Source organism: Lipophrys pholis (genome assembly GCF_963383615.2).
Source record: "Lipophrys pholis genome assembly, chromosome: 13".
Classification (NCBI taxonomy): Eukaryota; Metazoa; Chordata; class Actinopteri; order Blenniiformes; family Blenniidae; genus Lipophrys; species Lipophrys pholis.
The window spans coordinates 15,496,970-15,516,071 of NC_137632.1; the positions used below are offsets into that span (position 1 = coordinate 15,496,970).

Below are 19,102 nucleotides of genomic sequence, written 5' to 3' on the forward strand. Positions count from 1 at the left end.
ATCTCAGTTTACTTGCCGGCTGCTGACGCTTTCACACAGAGGAGCCATGACCTGAACACTTATTCCCTTATTTTTTATTTTTTTTTTCCCAATCAGGTCCACATAAAATGTGAAAGGTAAGGTCGATCTGATTCTAGATTTCGCTTTAATGAGACCAAAAACTTCTTTAATTTAACGTTGAGGATTGAGCTTCAACAAAAGGCAGGTCTTATTTTATTTATTGGACATAGAAGTTAATATTTAATTATTTTAAAATGTGTTTTTCAAGGTTGATCAAATTTCTTTGTGGATTATGTACTTTTGATATGATTTGGTCACGTGGACCACGTTCTGCGTTAGAAATACATAAAAAAAAAATCAGCTTTTTAATTCTTGTTGACCAGAAATTAAACTAAAATTGTAATGGTGATGACGTCACGCACATTGTGAGGTTGCGCACACACCCTGCTGTATCCGGCTCTCCGCACCTGTCGCTGTTTAAAGCGGAGCTGCAGGTACTTCCAATTCAAACACACCCGGATTCCTCCACGTGATCCAAGCCGGAGTCGATGTTTCCAAGTCAAGTTGCCGTCTATCGCCCCCTCCCCAGTTCGCGATGGAGACTCCGCCGCCGGGCTGGAGTGTTCACACCACCTGTGAAGTGCAGGCGGAGGGTCGAGGAGGGCTGGACGGGAGAGCGGGACCTGCAGGCTGCAGCAGCAACGCACACGTCCACGACCTCTTCCATGAGGATGCACAGGTAATACAGAAATGATTATTTTATTCATCGGTTATTTTTGGTTGTTTAATGGAAGAAATGTGTTTTTACTCTACAATTATTTGAATAAAGAATAAGAATTAAAAAAACAAACAAAAAAACCACTTTGAATAAATGTGAAAATCTCTGGCGGAGTACCTGGAGTTTTGAAAATGGAATGAAGCACTTGTTTGTTCTGTGTTTCAGGGTCTTCAGCAGTCCAGCCAGCCATGGTGGAAAATCAAAGTGTTTGTGTGGGAGCCCGTTCTGTTCGGGACCTGGGACGGCGTCTTCACCACCTGCATGATCAATATCTTCGGGGTGGTTCTCTTCCTGCGCACTGGATACCTGGTGGTGAGTAAACAGTCACTGTCACGTCAGCCTACGTGACAGTGAATATGAACCCTCTTCATATTTACCAATCTCTCTGACAAACGCAAACCAGTTCAGACAGGCGGCCACCACCTCTCATTCTGGTACTGCTGGAGGTTTCTTCTTGTTAACAAGAGTTTATTCTGCCTCGACATGGTGGATTTGTTGTTTGCCTTTAAAAGATAAAGTGTACTGTTCAAAGAATTTGATGAAATTCTGCCAATTAAACGACATGTTTGAAATATATTAGTTTATAATTGATATTCAATGACTTATTTTGTCAATTAATGAAATGGTTATGTTGAAATTGTAACAAATTGTTTAGATGAGCCAGTAAACATAAAAAATTTTCATAGTTGTTTGTGGAAATAGTCTGCATGCCTTGGTGCTCGATTTTATACACTCTCGCTCTGCATGGTTCTCTTTAGAACATGTCAGATGTCTATCAGGCAACCGGCAGGAGACCCCCGGGGTCAACTCAGAAAATGTGAAAAGGGAGAACTAAGGGGAGATTATATCTCTCAGTTCGAAGTACTGGGTTTCTTTGTTCTCCGTATTAATACTGGAACCCAGTGTGGACCAAACAGAAAACAATGAATGAAGAACTGTGAATAGACAAAGGCAGAGGACGGTAATATCAACATGTCTCCTGGCGTCCTGCAGGGGAACACGGGGGTCCTGCTCGGGATGTTCCTCGTCTCCATGGTCGTGCTGGTGGCGTTAGTGACGGTGATGTCGGGGATCGGCGTCTCCGAGCACTGTGGGGTCGGTGGCGGAGGAGTCTATTCCATGATCTCCATGGTCCTGGGGGGCAGAGTGGGCGGCGCCGTCGGTCTCATTTATGTGTTCGGACAGGTGGGTAACAGGGGGCCGACTTCCAGCAAGAATCTTTGTCCCTGATGTTCTGAGTTCAAACGCCAACGTTCCGCCCTGCAGTGTGTGGCTGGAGCCATGTATATCACAGGCTTCTCTGAGTCGGTGGCAGAGCTGTTGGGGCTCCAGAACCAGTGGGCGGTCCGCAGCATGTCGGGGGCTGTGCTGCTTGCCCTGCTTGGAATAAACCTGGCCGGGGTCAAGTGGATCGTCAGGCTTCAGCTGCTGCTGCTGGCTCTGCTGGCCATTTCCACTCTGGACTTTATCATCGGCACGTTCACGCACCTCGACCCAGGTAGGAGAAGTCAGAGAGGTGGTGAAAAAGGATTGTGCGAAGTTTTAAATGAACTAAGTTTACAATCAAATATCTCCAATGTATTTTCCCATCCAGTGCACATTCCGCAAAATGTCAGAGCAACTAAAGACTCCTGAAGCTGAGCATGTAAACATAATCTGCATCTGTCTGCACGTGTTCAGAAACGTGCATGGGTGCAGTATTGAAGTAATTTGATGTATGATTCATTTCAGAGAGTGAAATGCCAATAAAACAAGAACAACATTACCTACAAACTTTACCTTTGGGAACTTTGTGAATGCAGCTTTCCAAAGCACTTTGGAGAAACACTGGACCTGATCTGAGATCCTCTAATGCAGTAAAACTGTGTCACATCTTTTGTGTGGTGGAACAAAAATAGTTTGAAAAGATCACTTGAATTCATCTTGGGTGTTTTTTTGTTTTGTTTTTTTTCAAGTCAATGTCAGTATTTCATCATAATTTCACAAATGTACTGGAACCAGCTGTTACGGTCAAGTTCTGTATTTGCAGGGCGCCATGAGCTTTCCAGACCACAAGATGTCGCTCTAGTCTAATTTATATTATTCCTACTAATACTGATATGCCTGTTTACCACTTTATCACAGTGTGGCCTTCTTGTGATGTGCAGTTTTCCTGCAGTTGTATTTGAAACTACATTTTCAAATGCTTTTTTTTTTTTTTTTTTGTTTCTTTTTCTTTTTTTTTTTTTTAATGCTTGGTGGGGATTTTTCTCTTTTTTCATGATGAGGATATGTTGTCTTTTTAAAGGTTATTTTCTTTTGTTGGCCTCCAGGAAGTCCGACCCCACATTTCCTGCTCTGTGATTATCAGCTTCCTTTCCAGTGGGAAGAACAAAGTGCACCAGAAGTCAGTTCACTCTTTCAATAACACATTTCAGTGAAAAGAGTGTTTAATGTGCTTTACATTTAAAAAAAACTTATATCAACATTACTTCTCACAAATCATGGAGACGCCAGGCTTGTCGGATGGGATGGTTGTTACTCAAGGTAACCATGCACCACTACCGTGTAATTGTCCTGTGTCCATCCCATGACCTCCTGTAGCCCCTTTAAACTCTCACTCTCCTTAAAACACACTTCACAGACTCCAGTTTACAATCCCGAGTCACTGTGAGAGCCAGCCATAAAGCCGACCCCAGGTTTTTCCGATTAGGAGCTGCTGTGTGTGTGTGTGTGTGTGTTGTGGTGACTTCATGGTTGGCGGTGTACCAACAGGTCCCCGAACTGGCTGAAACAGCCCAGATTAGCCTGAACTCACTGAACACTGAGGCATATCCTGAAGGAAAAAGAGCCACCGCCAAACGTATATGGTCACAGTTTGATTACTTGCCCCCTGTGTCCACTTTGCAGCACTGTCGCTGAGGGAGGTTTCGCACTGCTGCGCATCCCTTGCTACTGCTGACGCCTGCTGTCAGCGTAGCATGGCCGACCTTCAAAACGTCATTGGCGTTTGTCACTTCCACACTCTCAGAGACAAACCTGTATGCACGATACTTAAAATTTAGGACTCGGTTGTTATCGAGCCAACAGAAAGTTCTCGTTTTTAAGCAGTTAAGAGATTATTTTATGTAAAATGGCAACAAAAGTATGGAGAGTGTGACTGAATCACTTGGGTGTTTGGTGCTTCTGACTTTTATTGTGCCTCATAGTTATTTCTGTATTGTGAGTGTTTTTTTGTCTCCGACCTGCCTTATTTAGTAACATACCACCTACACCACTGATTCCACTCATTCATCCGCATCTGATCTTCCCTAACTGAGGATAAATGGAGAGTTCGCCCTAGAAAGGTTCTCTCAGACTTTCCCAGACTGACATTCGTGAAATGGTTTTATGGTATTCTTTAACATGTGCAAAGGCGCCTATAGACGGAGCGATTTCAGCTGTTTTATCTTTTACCTGCTACACCGAGTCACAATCAATTCAGAGCAGAGCAACCCAGCGTCTTATGAGTCAGTCCAAAGATTGAGTTATTGTTGTAGCAACAATTATTTACAAAAATAAAAAGTTTGAGATGGAAGTAGCTGGGAAATGTTAAAGATGTAAAAGACGACCTGTTTTACTGAGCTTGGCTTTAGTCGTTTTGTTCTCTGCTGCAGTTCTATTGGTTGTTTGGAGTTTATTACCCTGTCAACATTATCTCTGTGGTTTCGCCATCTTTAAACCCCTATCACTGTACATCATAAGACACCACTAAGAATCTTTTTGTCTGAGATATCCAGAATTGCAGTGTATGTCCACCTCAGCAACCCAGATCACGTCTAAACTACTGATGTTTCAGTAATACTGTATATGTGCTAGTTACCAATTGAAAAAGTAATAAAAAAAAAAAAAGTGACGATGATTTTAGGGGAATAAAACATTATCGTAATCTATCTTGGCTGATGAATTGGCAAACTACAGATGCATTTTATTCCAATAGAAGTGCAGATAATTAGATAAACAGTCAGAAATGCTGATTCAACAGCCATGCTTTCAAATCTAATCTTTTAACCCAAAAGTAATCATCTGTAGGACATTTCTTAAGTCCTGCTGTTCTGAATCTGCCCCGGTGTCTCTATCATCTGTAAGTCACGTGTCACAAAAAGCCTGTGTCGCTCTAACCTGTGGTCAAATCTTGTGTGTTTCGTATTTTCTCACTTTATAAAACACTGAGGGATTCCGGAAAGCATTGGAGAAAAAAAAATAGTTTATTACTCTCAAAAGCAGAAAATGCTTAAAGCAGAAGTAACTTTGAATATGTAATTAAATGATCACTGGAAATTCTTTTAATTACATACAAAAAATACAAATACTTGTGCAGAAACAAAGTAAGCCAGAACAAAAAGTTTTTTGAAAAATAAGAGAAATGAAAACGTCTGAAGTACATTAACAAAGACATTTTTCTTTTTTTGTGCAAACGACCCTTTTACTGACTGTTTGGTAACTAACAACTGTGGTATGTTGACGTTAACGGAACACATGATTTTAAAGTAATGTTAAACTTTGACAGAAGTGCAGCTCTTCTGAGATTTAAACATTTGAGGAAAACCATGAGAAAGTACCGCACTTCTTTTAAGAACACAAATGTTGATGTTTTGGCTCTTACTTTAAAGTACTACCAGGCAGTGCACCTGACTGATGCATTCTGCATTATCACGCGACCATACAGTGATGGTGTTTATTTCTACTGCCGTCAAAAACTCTCAAAAGTTTTTACGACTTTTCAAATGGCTTTCTATGAAACTTTCAAGTATTTCATTGAGCTCCTATAAAAGGATTAGGTGAATTATTTCTGCTGCATCATGACAGATTAAAACCCCAGCATGCACCACTACTCAGAATGTTTTATTGCTCCTGATGGGAGGAGAATGCATTTCCCACTCGCGCTCTTCAATGAGGTGGTAAATGTTGTTGCTTGGTCAAGTTGTTTCCAGCGCATTGTCTGTACAGCCCAGCAGCTTTAACACAAACCCTGCAGAGTGAGGTGGGTAGAGGAATTATGGTGTGGCACGCCTATTCCCCACAGCAACAGAAACCATAATGTGCTCCTTGGGTCTTGGGTTTAGGGTGTTAACCAGACTCACCCACATTTCTGGAAAATGACAAAGAGGGATGGCCGGAACTGAGATCTGAAGCCTGCTTCTCCCACAGGGACCAGCACATCATCTTTCTCTGTGATCCTTACACTAATATACGACACTCAATCGCTCCAGCGGGACGTATCCCACCTCTGTAAGATCACACCCAGGCCTGTCTTCCATGTACAGCAGTTTATACTGGTTGGTGTGGGAGAATGAGCGGTCAGTCAGACAGAGGGAGAGGCCTCAGATGCTCGTGTAATCCGACTACACATTCCAGTCTCTATCAGTGGAATGCTGAGCTCAGAAAGGCGCCCCACTCTGCCTTTGCTCCGGCCTTTCGAAGAATATGCATCCAGAAAAATAGGTTCAGTCTGACCGCAGCTTGGTCTAAAAATGTAGTTTGGTCAGTTGGCATTTTAAGCAACGTCATGCTTTTCTGCTGGGTTACATGGTGAATTGGTGCAATGGCTCCCAACCTGGGGCCAAACCCTTTCTGAGCTCGGTGCAGTGGTGCAGTGGTCAGCACTGCAGCCGCACACGCTGTGAGTGTTGGATTCGTGACGCAGGCCTTTCTGCGTGTGCATGGATTGAGTTCATTGGCTTCCTGAATGGAAATATAAATTGATTGGATGTTTATCGTGGTTAATAATGTGCCTTCCTATTTTCTTTTTCTTTTTTTTTAACCATTAACAATATCCGAACCCAAATTAATGGCCATCTAACCAGCTGTGCAGATATGTTCCTAAATATATAGAAGTGCCATGAGGCTCTAAAGGATGTTTTTCCTCTTTGATTCTGTGTTACACTGAATGCTTGAAGATAACTTCTCTGTCTTTGTCTTACACTCACATTTCATGGGACTATTCTTTGATGTAGATCATTTAGAACCAAATGGCATCGTTAGGAGTAAATTCTAACACCAAGTCAAGGTTACCAACCAGCATGGAATTACAATTGATCACCCCCTTCAAAACTGGAGATAAGTTTGAATTTCACCATCCTCCCAGGCTTGTAATGTTTCTTTTGATGACCTAAAAGCACCAAAATTAACAATGACCTCATGTTGCTTCGCAGCTCGCATGTTGCAAATTTAAAACGGGTCCGAGGCCGAATGCAGAATTTTGCTCCACTGACACAAAACCAACAGCATGCTTTCTCTTTATAAGCAATTGGGGTTGTTATCTGCCGGGGAGGGGTACGAGTGAGATATATGGTTTTCGTCCTGAATGACAGTATAATAGATGTGTTGGTGTCCAGGATTATGTAAATGTTAACGCCCTCAGCTGAAGGTTGAGAAAAGGCTCCGTTGTGAGAGCTTAGCAGTCAGGCTTATTTGGATGTTGGACCGTGATGTTGTAATATGGGTGGGGAGCTCATGGTGCAGACATTGACTGCTTTAGATTTGTTTGGACAGCGGGCGATCTCACCGGGTCACAAAGTGAACAAAAAAAAAAAAGTTTCATCCAATTGATGCCAGTTTTTACACCTCTACAAATGCATATTCTGGAGTTCATGCTCACTGTGAACAGAATATGTTAATGCTAAAGCTTAAAACAAAAGAAAAAAGCCTGAGTCTATTCTCTCTCTCTCTCTCTGGGTTTCTCTCTCGCTCACTTTGATTCTTTCTCTCAAACTTGGAAGCTGCTGAGCTTCTGAAAAGGGTGGTGACTTCCTTTTGGATAAACATGTCATTAATCTGAGAGAACACATTCTTTCCCATCGCAAGATAACCAAGGGGGAAATGTCCGGTGTTGTAACATAGGCGGGTCCTTAAAACTTGTGCAGTTTAAATGACCCCCACCAAAGCTGAACAATCCCCTCACACACTGAACAAACTGACAAACACTGACTGACCCGTCCTGGTACCAGACTGTGAACCTGTCTCGACTGTCACTACTTTTTTTTTTTTTTTTTTTTTTTTTTTTTTTTTTCCCCCCACACCTTTTTATTGGTCTACAATAATTAAGGTTGTGCTTAGGGAATTTTATTTAGTTGGTTGTTCCCTTTTACAGATGCCCTTCGTACCACAACCATGACTCAAACCGGAATTCAATGTGCCACCAGTGGGGACCAACTGTTTTGATATAGTGCTGCATGATAATTGTCAGCTGGAGCTGGCAATTTGGGTTTTCTATTATATAATACTATGGAGTTGGCTGTATTACACACACATGCACATACACTGCTCACAAAAAATAGACCTGTGGTGTTCATGCAGGGGTGGGATGACTGGATTAATGATGTCATTCAGGTATTATGGGCTTGTCAGTGTACCACTCACAAGGTGTAGGGCAGTTCTGTATTGACTAGACACACCTGCCCGCCACCAGAGCCTCGTCTGGTGACAACATGAGGAGGAGGAGGAGGACTGTTTAAATACTGATTACGACTGAACCCGGACGTTTATCGGTTGATTTCCTTTGCTTAAACGTCTGTTGTGAATTTTGCTGGGAAGCTCCTTTGAGAACAGCAAGTTGTGCAAAAAGTGCAGAAACACTGACCAGCTGGATATTCTGTATTCAAAGGTTTGCAGAAGGTCACATTAAGGTCAACTTTGTAAAAGTTTGGTGCATTTTATGTTCATCCTGAAATTTCACCTGACAGATGAATATCCCTAACTTTTTGTGAGTAGTGTGTGTGTGTGTATATATATATAAAATATATATTCTTTTTAAATATCCGGCTGTTGACATTTTCAACCCAATCCCAGCTGGGTATGATATCTAAGCACCTCTTGAATGTTGACAATTTAAAAACAAACTACTACACGATCAACCTTTTGGTGTTTTGAAATGCCAGGTTATTAAAAAAAAAATAATAAGACTTAGATTTGGCTGGGTGAGAAATGGCTGGTAGTGGTTGTATGAAAGAATGTGCACTGATGTTGTTTGTGAATTGTCTCCTCTTCCAGAGCATGGTTTCATTGGTTATACGTCCAGCCTGCTCAGCAGTAACACACTGCCAGATTACAGTCCTGGGGAAAGCTTCTTCACCGTGTTTGGAGTTTTCTTCCCCGCTGCTACAGGTTGGTAACCCTCCTGCTGGATCCCATTATTCCCCCGTTACATAAAAGCCATACAAGTTTTGAAAATGCCCCCTCCCCATATCAACACTGCTTTAGTTGGAATAGATGTTGCACTGCCCAGTATGTTGTGTACATTTCTGTGGTTTCTGTGTGTGTGTATAGGGGTTATGGCAGGCTTCAACATGAGCGCAGACCTCCAGCGACCTGAACACAACATCCCTGTGGGAACACTGGCAGCTGTCCTTACCTCGTAGGGGAACTCAAACACACCTTCAAAAACACACATGATAGTACAGTTGGGCACAAAAGCTTAACAGTAAAATGCTGAATAAAATAAGTATTCTTAGACTGCAAGGACAGAAGAGTCTCATATACAGTAGGTACACATTAAGGACAAATTCCTAACAGATTCGTGGGAATCCTTTTTGCAATGCAACCTGGGAAGTGATTCCAACACTTTTTCACAGGCGGGCACCGAGATTACCTTTGAAAAAAAATAAAATAAAAAGACAATCCCACACAAACATTGACATCCACTGGTAACTGTTTCACCAGTTATCCGAACATGCATGTCTTTGTACTGTGACAAAACCTGGTTTAAAAAAAAAATAATAATAATCCATGCATGCACAAAAACAACGTGCAGACTTCACACAGAAAGGCCCTGATCCTAAACTAGAACCTCAGACTTCTTGGTTTGAAGCTCGACTTCTCACCACCACATGAGAGGTTTCCAACCTTCTTTCCCAGGCTCTCACACAGGTTGCTGCTGTGGACCCCATCCCTCCCTCATCTCTTATCCACAAATAAATTACAGTAAAGCTGAACACTATAACGCAGACTCTCACCAACACAAAAAATCAGGAGCCTTTAAAATGCTCTAGATCCCAGAACGATTTTTTTTTAAAATATGCAAATGTATTCTTCACATCCTCGAAGTGGACAAAGCTTCGGACCCCTGCTATGATGTGTAGAGTTGCCAAAGGGGGATCCTGAAGCCCCATTGGTAAATATAAGGGGGCATTTTTGTCTTTTTCCACATTCAGCACCAACTTTTATAAAGGCTTTTTTCTTCTTCTCCCTGAATCCAACGTGGAGATTAAACAAACCCACATTCCATGTGTGTCTCTGTCGAACCGTCACTTGTCGGATTGTTATGACTCGAGTCTCCTGTTAATAGTGAGAAAGAAGCACTTATTCATAATTCTGTGTGTTGTACTGCTGTTGAGCCACAGGTGGTTCCTGTATCTGGTCTTTGTCTTCCTCCTGGGGGCCATCTGCACAAGAGAGGCTCTGCGCTATGACTTCTTGATCGCAGAAAAGGTAAAACGGTTCTTTCTCTCTTTGTTTCCATCCTACCCTTGAGAGAGGCCCTCCAACAGATGGCTGAGGGGATTCCCTACGATGCCCCACTTGGTTCATTTGTTGCTTTTCAGTTTCTGTGTGTACTTTACAATTTACTTTAACAATTGTTTTCCAAAATGTTTACTTTTCATTTTGAATCACAGTAATTGGATCTGTGTTTGTTCATGTAAACAGCAACATTGGGAACCAAGCCCTTACACAAGTTCTGAGAAATTGAATTGTTTAAGGTGAAAAAAGTAAGTGTTAAAGTAAGTGGGATACTGATGAACTTGCATGATGGATGATTTGTACTTCAGCCAAGTGGCCAAATAATGGCAGCAGTAAGATTGTCTTCTAAGATTCTCAAAGTGATATTCCCTGAAACTGCACGTCTTGCCCCGCCGCTCTCATGCTGTAACAGCCAAACGCCAGTCAAAATGGAGGGTAATATTTCCTGTTCCTTTCTTTTCCTGTTGCTGGTAATAAGGTGAAACGCAAATTCAGGAACATGATGTTGGTGTTTAATTGTATTTTCCCTCCTGGGAATGAAAAAGTCTTATTTTCTTTCATTAGTAGTTGTCATTAGTGTACATGAGCTTCTACAAGTGCATTGCTATGAGCTGAGTACCGAAACCTCTTGTTCCTCTTGGATCTGCATGTAAGTAAACTGAGCGAATGACCTGCTGGTAACAAGTGAAAGAGGATGGCTGGGGTCGGTCAGGATTACCTGCGCTTTATTCAAGGTCACGTTTTTTTTCATTGACCTGTCATGACCGAACTTCAAATATTTGAGCGGTACTATTAAAATGCAAACAGTTGGGGTTTTTTTTTTGTTAACAATTCCCACAAGTCTTTCATTCCTCCGTTGGTGGTGCACTCATTGTTTTTCTAAGGGGCTGGCTGCAGCGGAACTGGATTGGGTGGAGCTGTTGTGAGCGCACTACTCCACCCCATCCTTTTTTGCACTCTTTGTTTTTCTTCTTCCTCCAGGTCTCCTTGGTGGGTTTCCTCTTTCTGCTGGGCCTCTACATCTCCTCTCTGGCTTCCTGCATGGGCGGTCTGTACGGAGCACCCAGGATCCTCCAGTGCATCGCCCAGGAGAGGGTCATCCCCTCGCTGGCCTTTCTGGGACGAGGGGTGGGTTGTGCCTCGGATAGAATGATGTAGGGAGGAATGTCTGGCTAATATTTTGCAGCATGCTGTGAAAATCCAGAGTCATTGAGATGTCGATGGAAATTATTTGAGCGAGGGTGTGCAGTTTTAGCAGCCGTGAACTCGGCTGCAAGCACAAGAAACACTTTTTCACCAAATCGAGCCATTTTGTTTTTAACATTTGATATTATATCAATGAATTGTGATTAAATAAAACTAAACAGCATCCCTGTTGATCTATTGAATGCAAACACTAAACTTCTCTTCTTTCAGAATGTTTTACTCAATAAGGATTTGTTTCTGTTTTATTGTAGAATGTGTGACGTAAAAGCTAAAGAAAGTAGCTTTTCCATTTAGCACCAGAACATTCTTCTTTTTCATTTTTTCTGCACTGTCCTATGAAATCCTTGTAGAGCCCAAAAAAAAAAAAGCCAACATGCTTAAAGTCTCAGCATATAGTCAATATAATAGGGTAATCTGAGTATTGGAGAACAGTCCACTTCATCTCAGCTTATGCAGAAATGGTAACTGTCAAACTGTCAGTTTGTAATTTATATTTTTAACCTTTAAAAATAAATACTTTGCTCAAATAATCTCTTCCATCACTCAGTAATTAATTTCAGTCTTATTAACACAATATATTCAGGGCTGTAAACTCACACACTGAGCGTGAGACTCAAGTTTCTGATTTTAATCTCATGCTGCATACATGTCTTTTCTCACGTCACACTGCTGGTGAATGTTGTTTGATTTGATACAGGAAATCCCGAGGCTTGTAGAAGCATTCATTTTAGATTTGGCTGTAACCCATCGCATATAACCATCAAACCGACCAGTCATGGTTTAACATCGCAGCTTTTACAAAAGTGACTTAGTGTCCAAGTGATTGTTTGAAAAAAGAATATGAATTAGTTCGACCTAGGTTTTAAAATTAGTGTGCATACCCAAATAAAAAGAAAGCTGAATTCAAAAGTTGGCAGCCACATTTAGCATTTATGCGATGTACTCATAAAAACTCAAACACCCACAAGTGTAATGTGTAATGTAGAGCTAACCCTCATGATATTGATAAGATAGTATGACGATTTTAATATGGATTTTTCAGATTTCTTTGTTTATAGAAGGGAACATTTATATATAAAAAAAAAACATGTTATTGTTAGTTTATATAAGATGAATTACTTCCTTTTTTTATGGTTTTACGGAGCATTGTTCTTCCAATAGATAGTAACAAGTATCTAGTGATGAGTAGAATCCACATTCTGGCATTTTGTCACATTAATTCTATGTAAATGATCATTATTTTAGTATCTCAATTGCTTCAGCAGTTGGTCTGCACTACAGCTATAAGTAAAGGTAATGTACCATTTCTTGCCAACAGTTAATAAAACCTCATAGAATAAGGAACAGCCTTCATTTGTTTTGCATTAAAGTCTGATAAATGTTGTATTTTTAATGAACCTAATTTCAAACTATGCATGCAACCCATGATCCTCAGTCTGGGTAAGTCTGGATTTGAACCTTCTAGGACTTCGAGGATGTGTCCTAATTGCGGTTAACAAGCCTTTGCCTAATGAGAGCTCCATATGAAATCATGCTGTGAGGATTTTGTAAATATGTGGGCAATTGTTTTGTCATAACGAACTGAAAAACAGCCTTTCTTTACGAGCTGCTAATTAGTTCATAAAATGTAATAGGAGCTCAAGTTTTAAAACTTTGTACACAGTATAGTTAAGTATCAATCAGTTAAATCTAGCACCATTTCCCGAGAAAATAAAATATATCTTTGGAACTATAACATTTTGACTGTATTAGTCAATCAAATATGAGTCATCTGAAGTTTACTGGAGAAATAAAGATCCAGCATAACCTTTTAATAACTGTCATATTCTAACCCAATAAATGTGCCTAGCCTGGAAGTATCGGGGGTGGGGTGTGTGAACTCAACAGGAAACATTTACAGGACTACCTAATTATAGAGTGCAGACTACATCCAAGTGAGTGGACTGACTTCATTGTAGCAAATGGTTACGACACACTGCTGCTACGCTCGTATGCGCGCGTGGTCACGTTGATTCCCTGACCCCGTCCACCCTGGTTTTCCTCATACTTCCCTGGATGGCAGCGGTGTCTGACCTCTCAGCAGGCTGGAATGAGGCCCTAGACATCTTGGCCCAAATCAAAGCCTCAGAACAAACGCAGGAAGGGCGACGGGCAGGGCCCCGCTCTGCTGTGTGCTCTGGAGGCCCGCCAGGCACACAGCAGTTCTCCTTAAAACTGTGTGACAGGACCTGGGAAGTAAAAGCAACCTTGTTAACAAACCACATGTTAAAAAGGTTTTTTTGTTTTTTTTCCATTTCGGGAAAATAATTACCGTTGGGTCATTGTTTTGGTCTTTAAATTGTTTAATTTCTCAAACTCAAATGTTCTATATTCTTGGTTTGTTAAGCCTTTCTCCAGTCATTGCATTTCTCATTTGTATTGTGAAAGTTTCAAATGCGATTATACAGTATGTTTGGGTTTTAAATTGGTGATGGTTGACACAGCTGCAATAGCAGTTTAGCCAGAAAGGATCAAGTCATGGGAAGATTTTGTGGATTTTTTGTTTTTTCTGCAATTACTAAACTAAAAGTTTTTACTATTGTATTTATTATAATTACATAATTTCACACTCCTTTATATTAGCCTCTTTAGTAACAACATATGATGTAGTCTTGAGTATATAAACCATTGCTACTTGAGTGGTGAATGCAGACACTTTATGAAATTGCTTTGCGTATTCCTGTACAAACTAAACCCTTTTGGGGAAAGAAAAACAGCATCTGTTGGAGCCACATTATCACTTCCAGGACTCCCTGTTCTTCTTCACTAAAGAAAGCACGTTGTGACATTAGTTGTGTTTTTGCAGGTCCGTGTCCTCTTTTGCAGATTAATCAGAAGCCTGTCGGATGAATTCTGATATCACTTGAAGGCTAACTGACGCTTTTACACCGCACACTTGCTATAAAGTTATAAAAACAAACTGTTAACTTAGTGTCAACTGTTTTAGACAGACATCAAAACTATCTTGTGATTTTCTTTCCCCCCCTCTATTCAGAAAGGTCCAAACAGAACCCCAGTGGCAGCCATCTGTCTGACCAGCTTGCTGACCATGGCCTTCATTTTTATTGGCCAAGTCAACGTGTTGGCACCCATCGTGACGATCAACTTTATGCTGACCTACAGCTTCGTCGACTACTCCTACTTCAGCGTGGCCATGACATCCCAGCTACGGACTAAAGACGAGCAGGGCGACCTAAGTTGGACCGGAACAAAACGGAAAAGGTCGCCTAGGCAGCGCTCCAGACCGCTGATCGACACCACTCTACCAAACTACGGGAGTGGAAGCGAGAGTCCACACAGTAAAGGCACCTTGTTGGCGTTCACCAGGGACATGGATCACATCTTTCCACCCGTCTCGAAAGTTGAGTCAGGGGCGGACAAGACGGCGTCCATGCAGGACTGCGGCAGCAGAAGATCTAGGAGCAGAAGGACAAGTGCAAAGCAGAAGCTAATGGACAGCTTCGCCTTGGACCTGAACAACGTTTTCTCTGGGGACAAAGAAGAAGAAGACTTCAGTTCAACGCAAACAGACGAGGAAGTCGAGAAGTGTGAAAATGGGGAACTCAAAACTCAAGACCAACCTGAACTCCAGTATCCCCAAAAAATGCATGACAATGAGCAGTACCCGTCTGCTGAGAATCACAGTCGCCACACAGGTTGTCAGATTTACACATTATACTAAAGTGATTAAGATGCTTTATTGTAACGTCACTATTTCACTTATTGCAGGTGCTGAAAATAAAGCAGAACATCAAAGCATGGACAAGTCCTTCTATGCCAAGTTATCTAACCACTGGATTGCCCTTATTGGGGTAAAGTACATTTTACATGCTGTCATATTTTTGTGTTTGTCTTTTTTAAGATTATTTACACAAGACGGAATTAATGATTTGAACTTCTTTACTTTCAGGCAGCATGTTCCATACTGATCATGTTTGTCATTCAGTGGGTTTATGCTGTTGCAAACGTAGTTGTTGCCTTGCTGCTCTACTTCTACATCGGGAAAGCGAGTCCAGGACTCCCAAAAGGTGAATATCATCCAGTTATTTCTACTTATTGTAGCTTGGCCTGGTGGCCTTTTCTAACATTTGCTTGAATATGAATGTTCTGCACCAGGTCCTGTGCTTGAACTCGAGTGTTTTTGAAATTAAATATAAGATAAGAAAACTTATGTTATTGTATATCTTTTTCTTTGAAAAGAGAAAGTAAAACATGGTGTTCCACCCTCCATATTAAAGTCTCATAAGGTGAAGTTAATAAATTCAGGCATCAGTTCGGTTTAAGAATTTTACTTGCTACTGTTTCCAAAGCGAGCATAGAAACGGCTGAAGAGATGTGTACTTAAGTAAACCACCTTGTATTGGACTGTGAAAGGAAGCTGGAGTAAAAAAAAAAAAAAGTAACAGGCACGGGGGGGAAACATGTCAACTTCTTACAAAATCGCCACTCAGTTATCAAACTTGGCGATGTTTCGTGAGAATTACTTTTTATAGTAGCACAATGTCAATAAAAATGTTTTATAGAGAATGTTTTTGCCTTGTCTCAATTATGTCTGAAATAATGGTCACTATACAGTAAAGTGGTGGTTTTTATAAAAAAAATTTGCACACAAAAAAAAGATGGTAAAAGAATAATTTTTTACAAACTCTCAATTCATTGCTGATATAGTCTTTCACTGTTTACCTAAATATTAGTTCACAAACTGAGAAGATTGGTGAGGGAGGTCACCAAGACACCTGCGTCCACTCTAAAGGGGATAATGGCATGTGGGACACTCTCAACACAATTGGGAGAAGGTTATTTTGTGTTTTGACAGAAATGATGAGTTTGGCCATCAAACAAAATGCTGTTTCACAAACACTTCAGTTCAACAAGAAAGCACTATCTCCACTGTGAAGCAGGGTGGTGGCAGCATCATGCTCTGGGGATGCTTGTCTTGTAAAGGATTATGGACATATGAAATCAGAATTATTAAAAAACATTCTTTTACCAAATCTGGAGGTTAACCTGACTCGGTCTGTAACTATGCTTTGGAATAGCTTGTAACGGAAGCTGCACAGAAGTAGTTTGCAGACAAGTGGAATGTCCCAGTTGGCCCAGGCAAAATGCAGACGTCAATCTCATCAAGAAATTCTGCCTGGATATGAAAAGCAGCAGTCAAGCAACCTCTTAGATATTGAACTGATTTGCAATGGAAGAAAGGAGAATAGGAAAAAAAAATGGTCATGAATAAATGTATTTGCATGACATTTTGTCTTCAGCTCATTTTATATGATCCTTTAAATTCAACAAAAGTCTTGTGTCTCTGCTGTTTTATATGTCGCTACTTAAACACATTAAGTTAGCCCACAATCTGACATGGTTGGATACTGGTGTGCGTTTCACTCGCGGTTTCTTTGCATGGCAGCTGTCAGAGCTTCGGATTTCTAGAATAGCTGGTTGGGACACCCTGCATCAGTGCAATAAACCCGCCTCATTACGACGTCCCGCAGCTGCCTGACTCAACACATCTCTTGGCGCGCGTGCTGCAAGTGTTGAACATTTGTCCTGCAGGTGGACGCGAAGATCTTAATGTGTCAGAGCGATGACTGTACTTCTGTATTGTGATTCAACTTCCTGTACTAAAACCCCAAGAGGTTTGATGTGTGGAGTGAATAAAATGTGCGAATGCCGCAACAGAAATCATCGGTTCATTTGCAACATGTTGTGATTTTCTTTGCAGGTATTGCAGCTCAATTCAGCTTTTGCACTTGGCTCAAATCAACACTGAGTAGCCTTATCAGGTACTGTACGGTTTTCTTGTTAGTTTATTTTCCTCTGATGTACGCTGTAATGAATGAGGGAGCGGCAGCTAAATAGTGTTTCATTTACCCTGCATGAGGTGTAATCCTCAAAAGTCAGCTCTATTAACCAAACATTTCATTTTTTACCTCACTCTCTTTCTGAAAAAAAAAACAAAAAACACTAGTGACCCCCTCATATCTCAACTTTTGCTCTTTCAGTGGAAAGAAATCTTCCTGTGATGAAATTGTGCTTACACCGTCCCTGTCTGGAGTCGGGTTGAAAACCAAACAACTGACGGAGGAAAATGAAGACTTTGCCTCTCGTGACCGCTATCACCACTCCTCTGTCATCGGCGCCAACGAAATGGTGCAAGCTTCGTTTCACTGACGGACGTAAATACAGCCTCAGTTGCTGACGTCCTGAAAACAAAATCCTCCGCCTTAAACTTTTTCACATGTTGTTTGATCGGCCACAATCTGTGCACTGTGACAAAGACCGTTGGAAGGGGTTTCAGGTGGTGGGTCAAGGAAACCTGATCTGTAAACACATTTAGGAAATGGGGATAGCTCGGCTGTAAACACGTTTTCAAAGTGACATTGACGGAAAACACGTCACAAAATAAACAAAGACTTTACAATGTGTTGATACTTTCCTCTGTCAAACATTCTTCATACAACAGTGAATAAATAACAATCTATGAAATGTATGTTTAAAACACTTGTATTTGCGTGCTATTGCGCATCTCAAAATGCTGTTTCCTTGCACTGATGTTACAACAGGGCTAGTTGCTGTATTTAATCATATATGATAAGCAGACAATGGACTAAATACATTTATTTTGCATGAGTACTTACTAGAATTTGACACATTTTGTGACATGATATGAAAAGTCGGTCAACGCAATACCAACGTTCACAAACGCAACAGACAAATACCGAACAGCTAACTGTTACATTATTGGCTTTGTGCTAAAACCTTGAGTTGGCTGGACCAGAAACATAGTGCCAGAGTAACCTTGGAATTCAAATTTTAAAGGTTTTCCTTCTTGTGGCGCAGAGTACAGGTGATGAAAGTACTTATATTTTTGCAAAACCTAATCATTACTACTGAAAATGAGTACAATTTCAATACATAGCCAATTTTAATGATACATTCTCATGCAAAACACAGTGAACTGTTCCAAAAGCCTCTCCTATAACTGTTGCATTATCCATATTTTTACAAACTCACCCTGACGGCATGCTTTTGAGACTAAAGCTAGTTTTCTATCTTTCATGGCAGCATCACCGATATCTAATCTCGGGTGTTGGGTTGTCTTGTGTCCGTCACTCTTAAGAAATCCATTAAAAAAAAAAAACCCAACGCTTTCTGTGAATTTCCTTACAATTTGCTTCTTGGCTTGGCGGGCCATATTGGAGCCTCTTGCGGGCCTGTTTTGTCCCATGGGCCTTATGTTTGACATACCTGCAGTAGATGATAACAAAATGTGCATTTCAATGAATGATATTAATAGTTATACCCTATATATTTTAAAATCATAATTTATTCTTTTTTTTTAATTATGATGGGAAAAGGCATCCCCTTGACCCCATTCTGTGGCAGCCATCTGGTCCCTCACACTTTGGCTGCGTTTAAGCGAAGTGTTACCACAAAACGTTCTTCACTTTTGGGGGATCTGGACTCCATTTACATGACACCGGTACTCAGATCCACTGCAACGGTCACTTTTCTTTTTTGAACTTTTCTTTCACGCTTTCAATTCCACCCTGCACACTGCCAGAGGCTGCAGAGCACTGTTACTGCGCATGCTCACCTCCC

At 41.1% G+C, this 19,102-nt stretch overlaps 1 protein-coding gene across 1 annotated transcript; it reads left to right on the forward strand.

Annotated features, from left to right (window-relative positions):
- slc12a8 (solute carrier family 12 member 8) lies at positions 1 to 18,629 on the forward strand. The gene is made up of 14 exons (XM_080477939.1): positions 1 to 116; positions 590 to 739; positions 944 to 1,090; positions 1,772 to 1,963; positions 2,045 to 2,276; positions 8,789 to 8,902; positions 9,065 to 9,152; positions 10,138 to 10,225; positions 11,237 to 11,383; positions 14,496 to 15,156; positions 15,230 to 15,312; positions 15,411 to 15,528; positions 17,223 to 17,283; positions 17,503 to 18,629. Exons 2-14 carry the CDS (start codon positions 596 to 598, stop codon positions 17,669 to 17,671), a joined length of 2,244 nt encoding a protein of 747 aa, XP_080334065.1. The 5' UTR covers positions 1 to 116; positions 590 to 595; the 3' UTR covers positions 17,672 to 18,629.
- Positions 18,630 to 19,102: the final 473 nt, after the last annotated feature.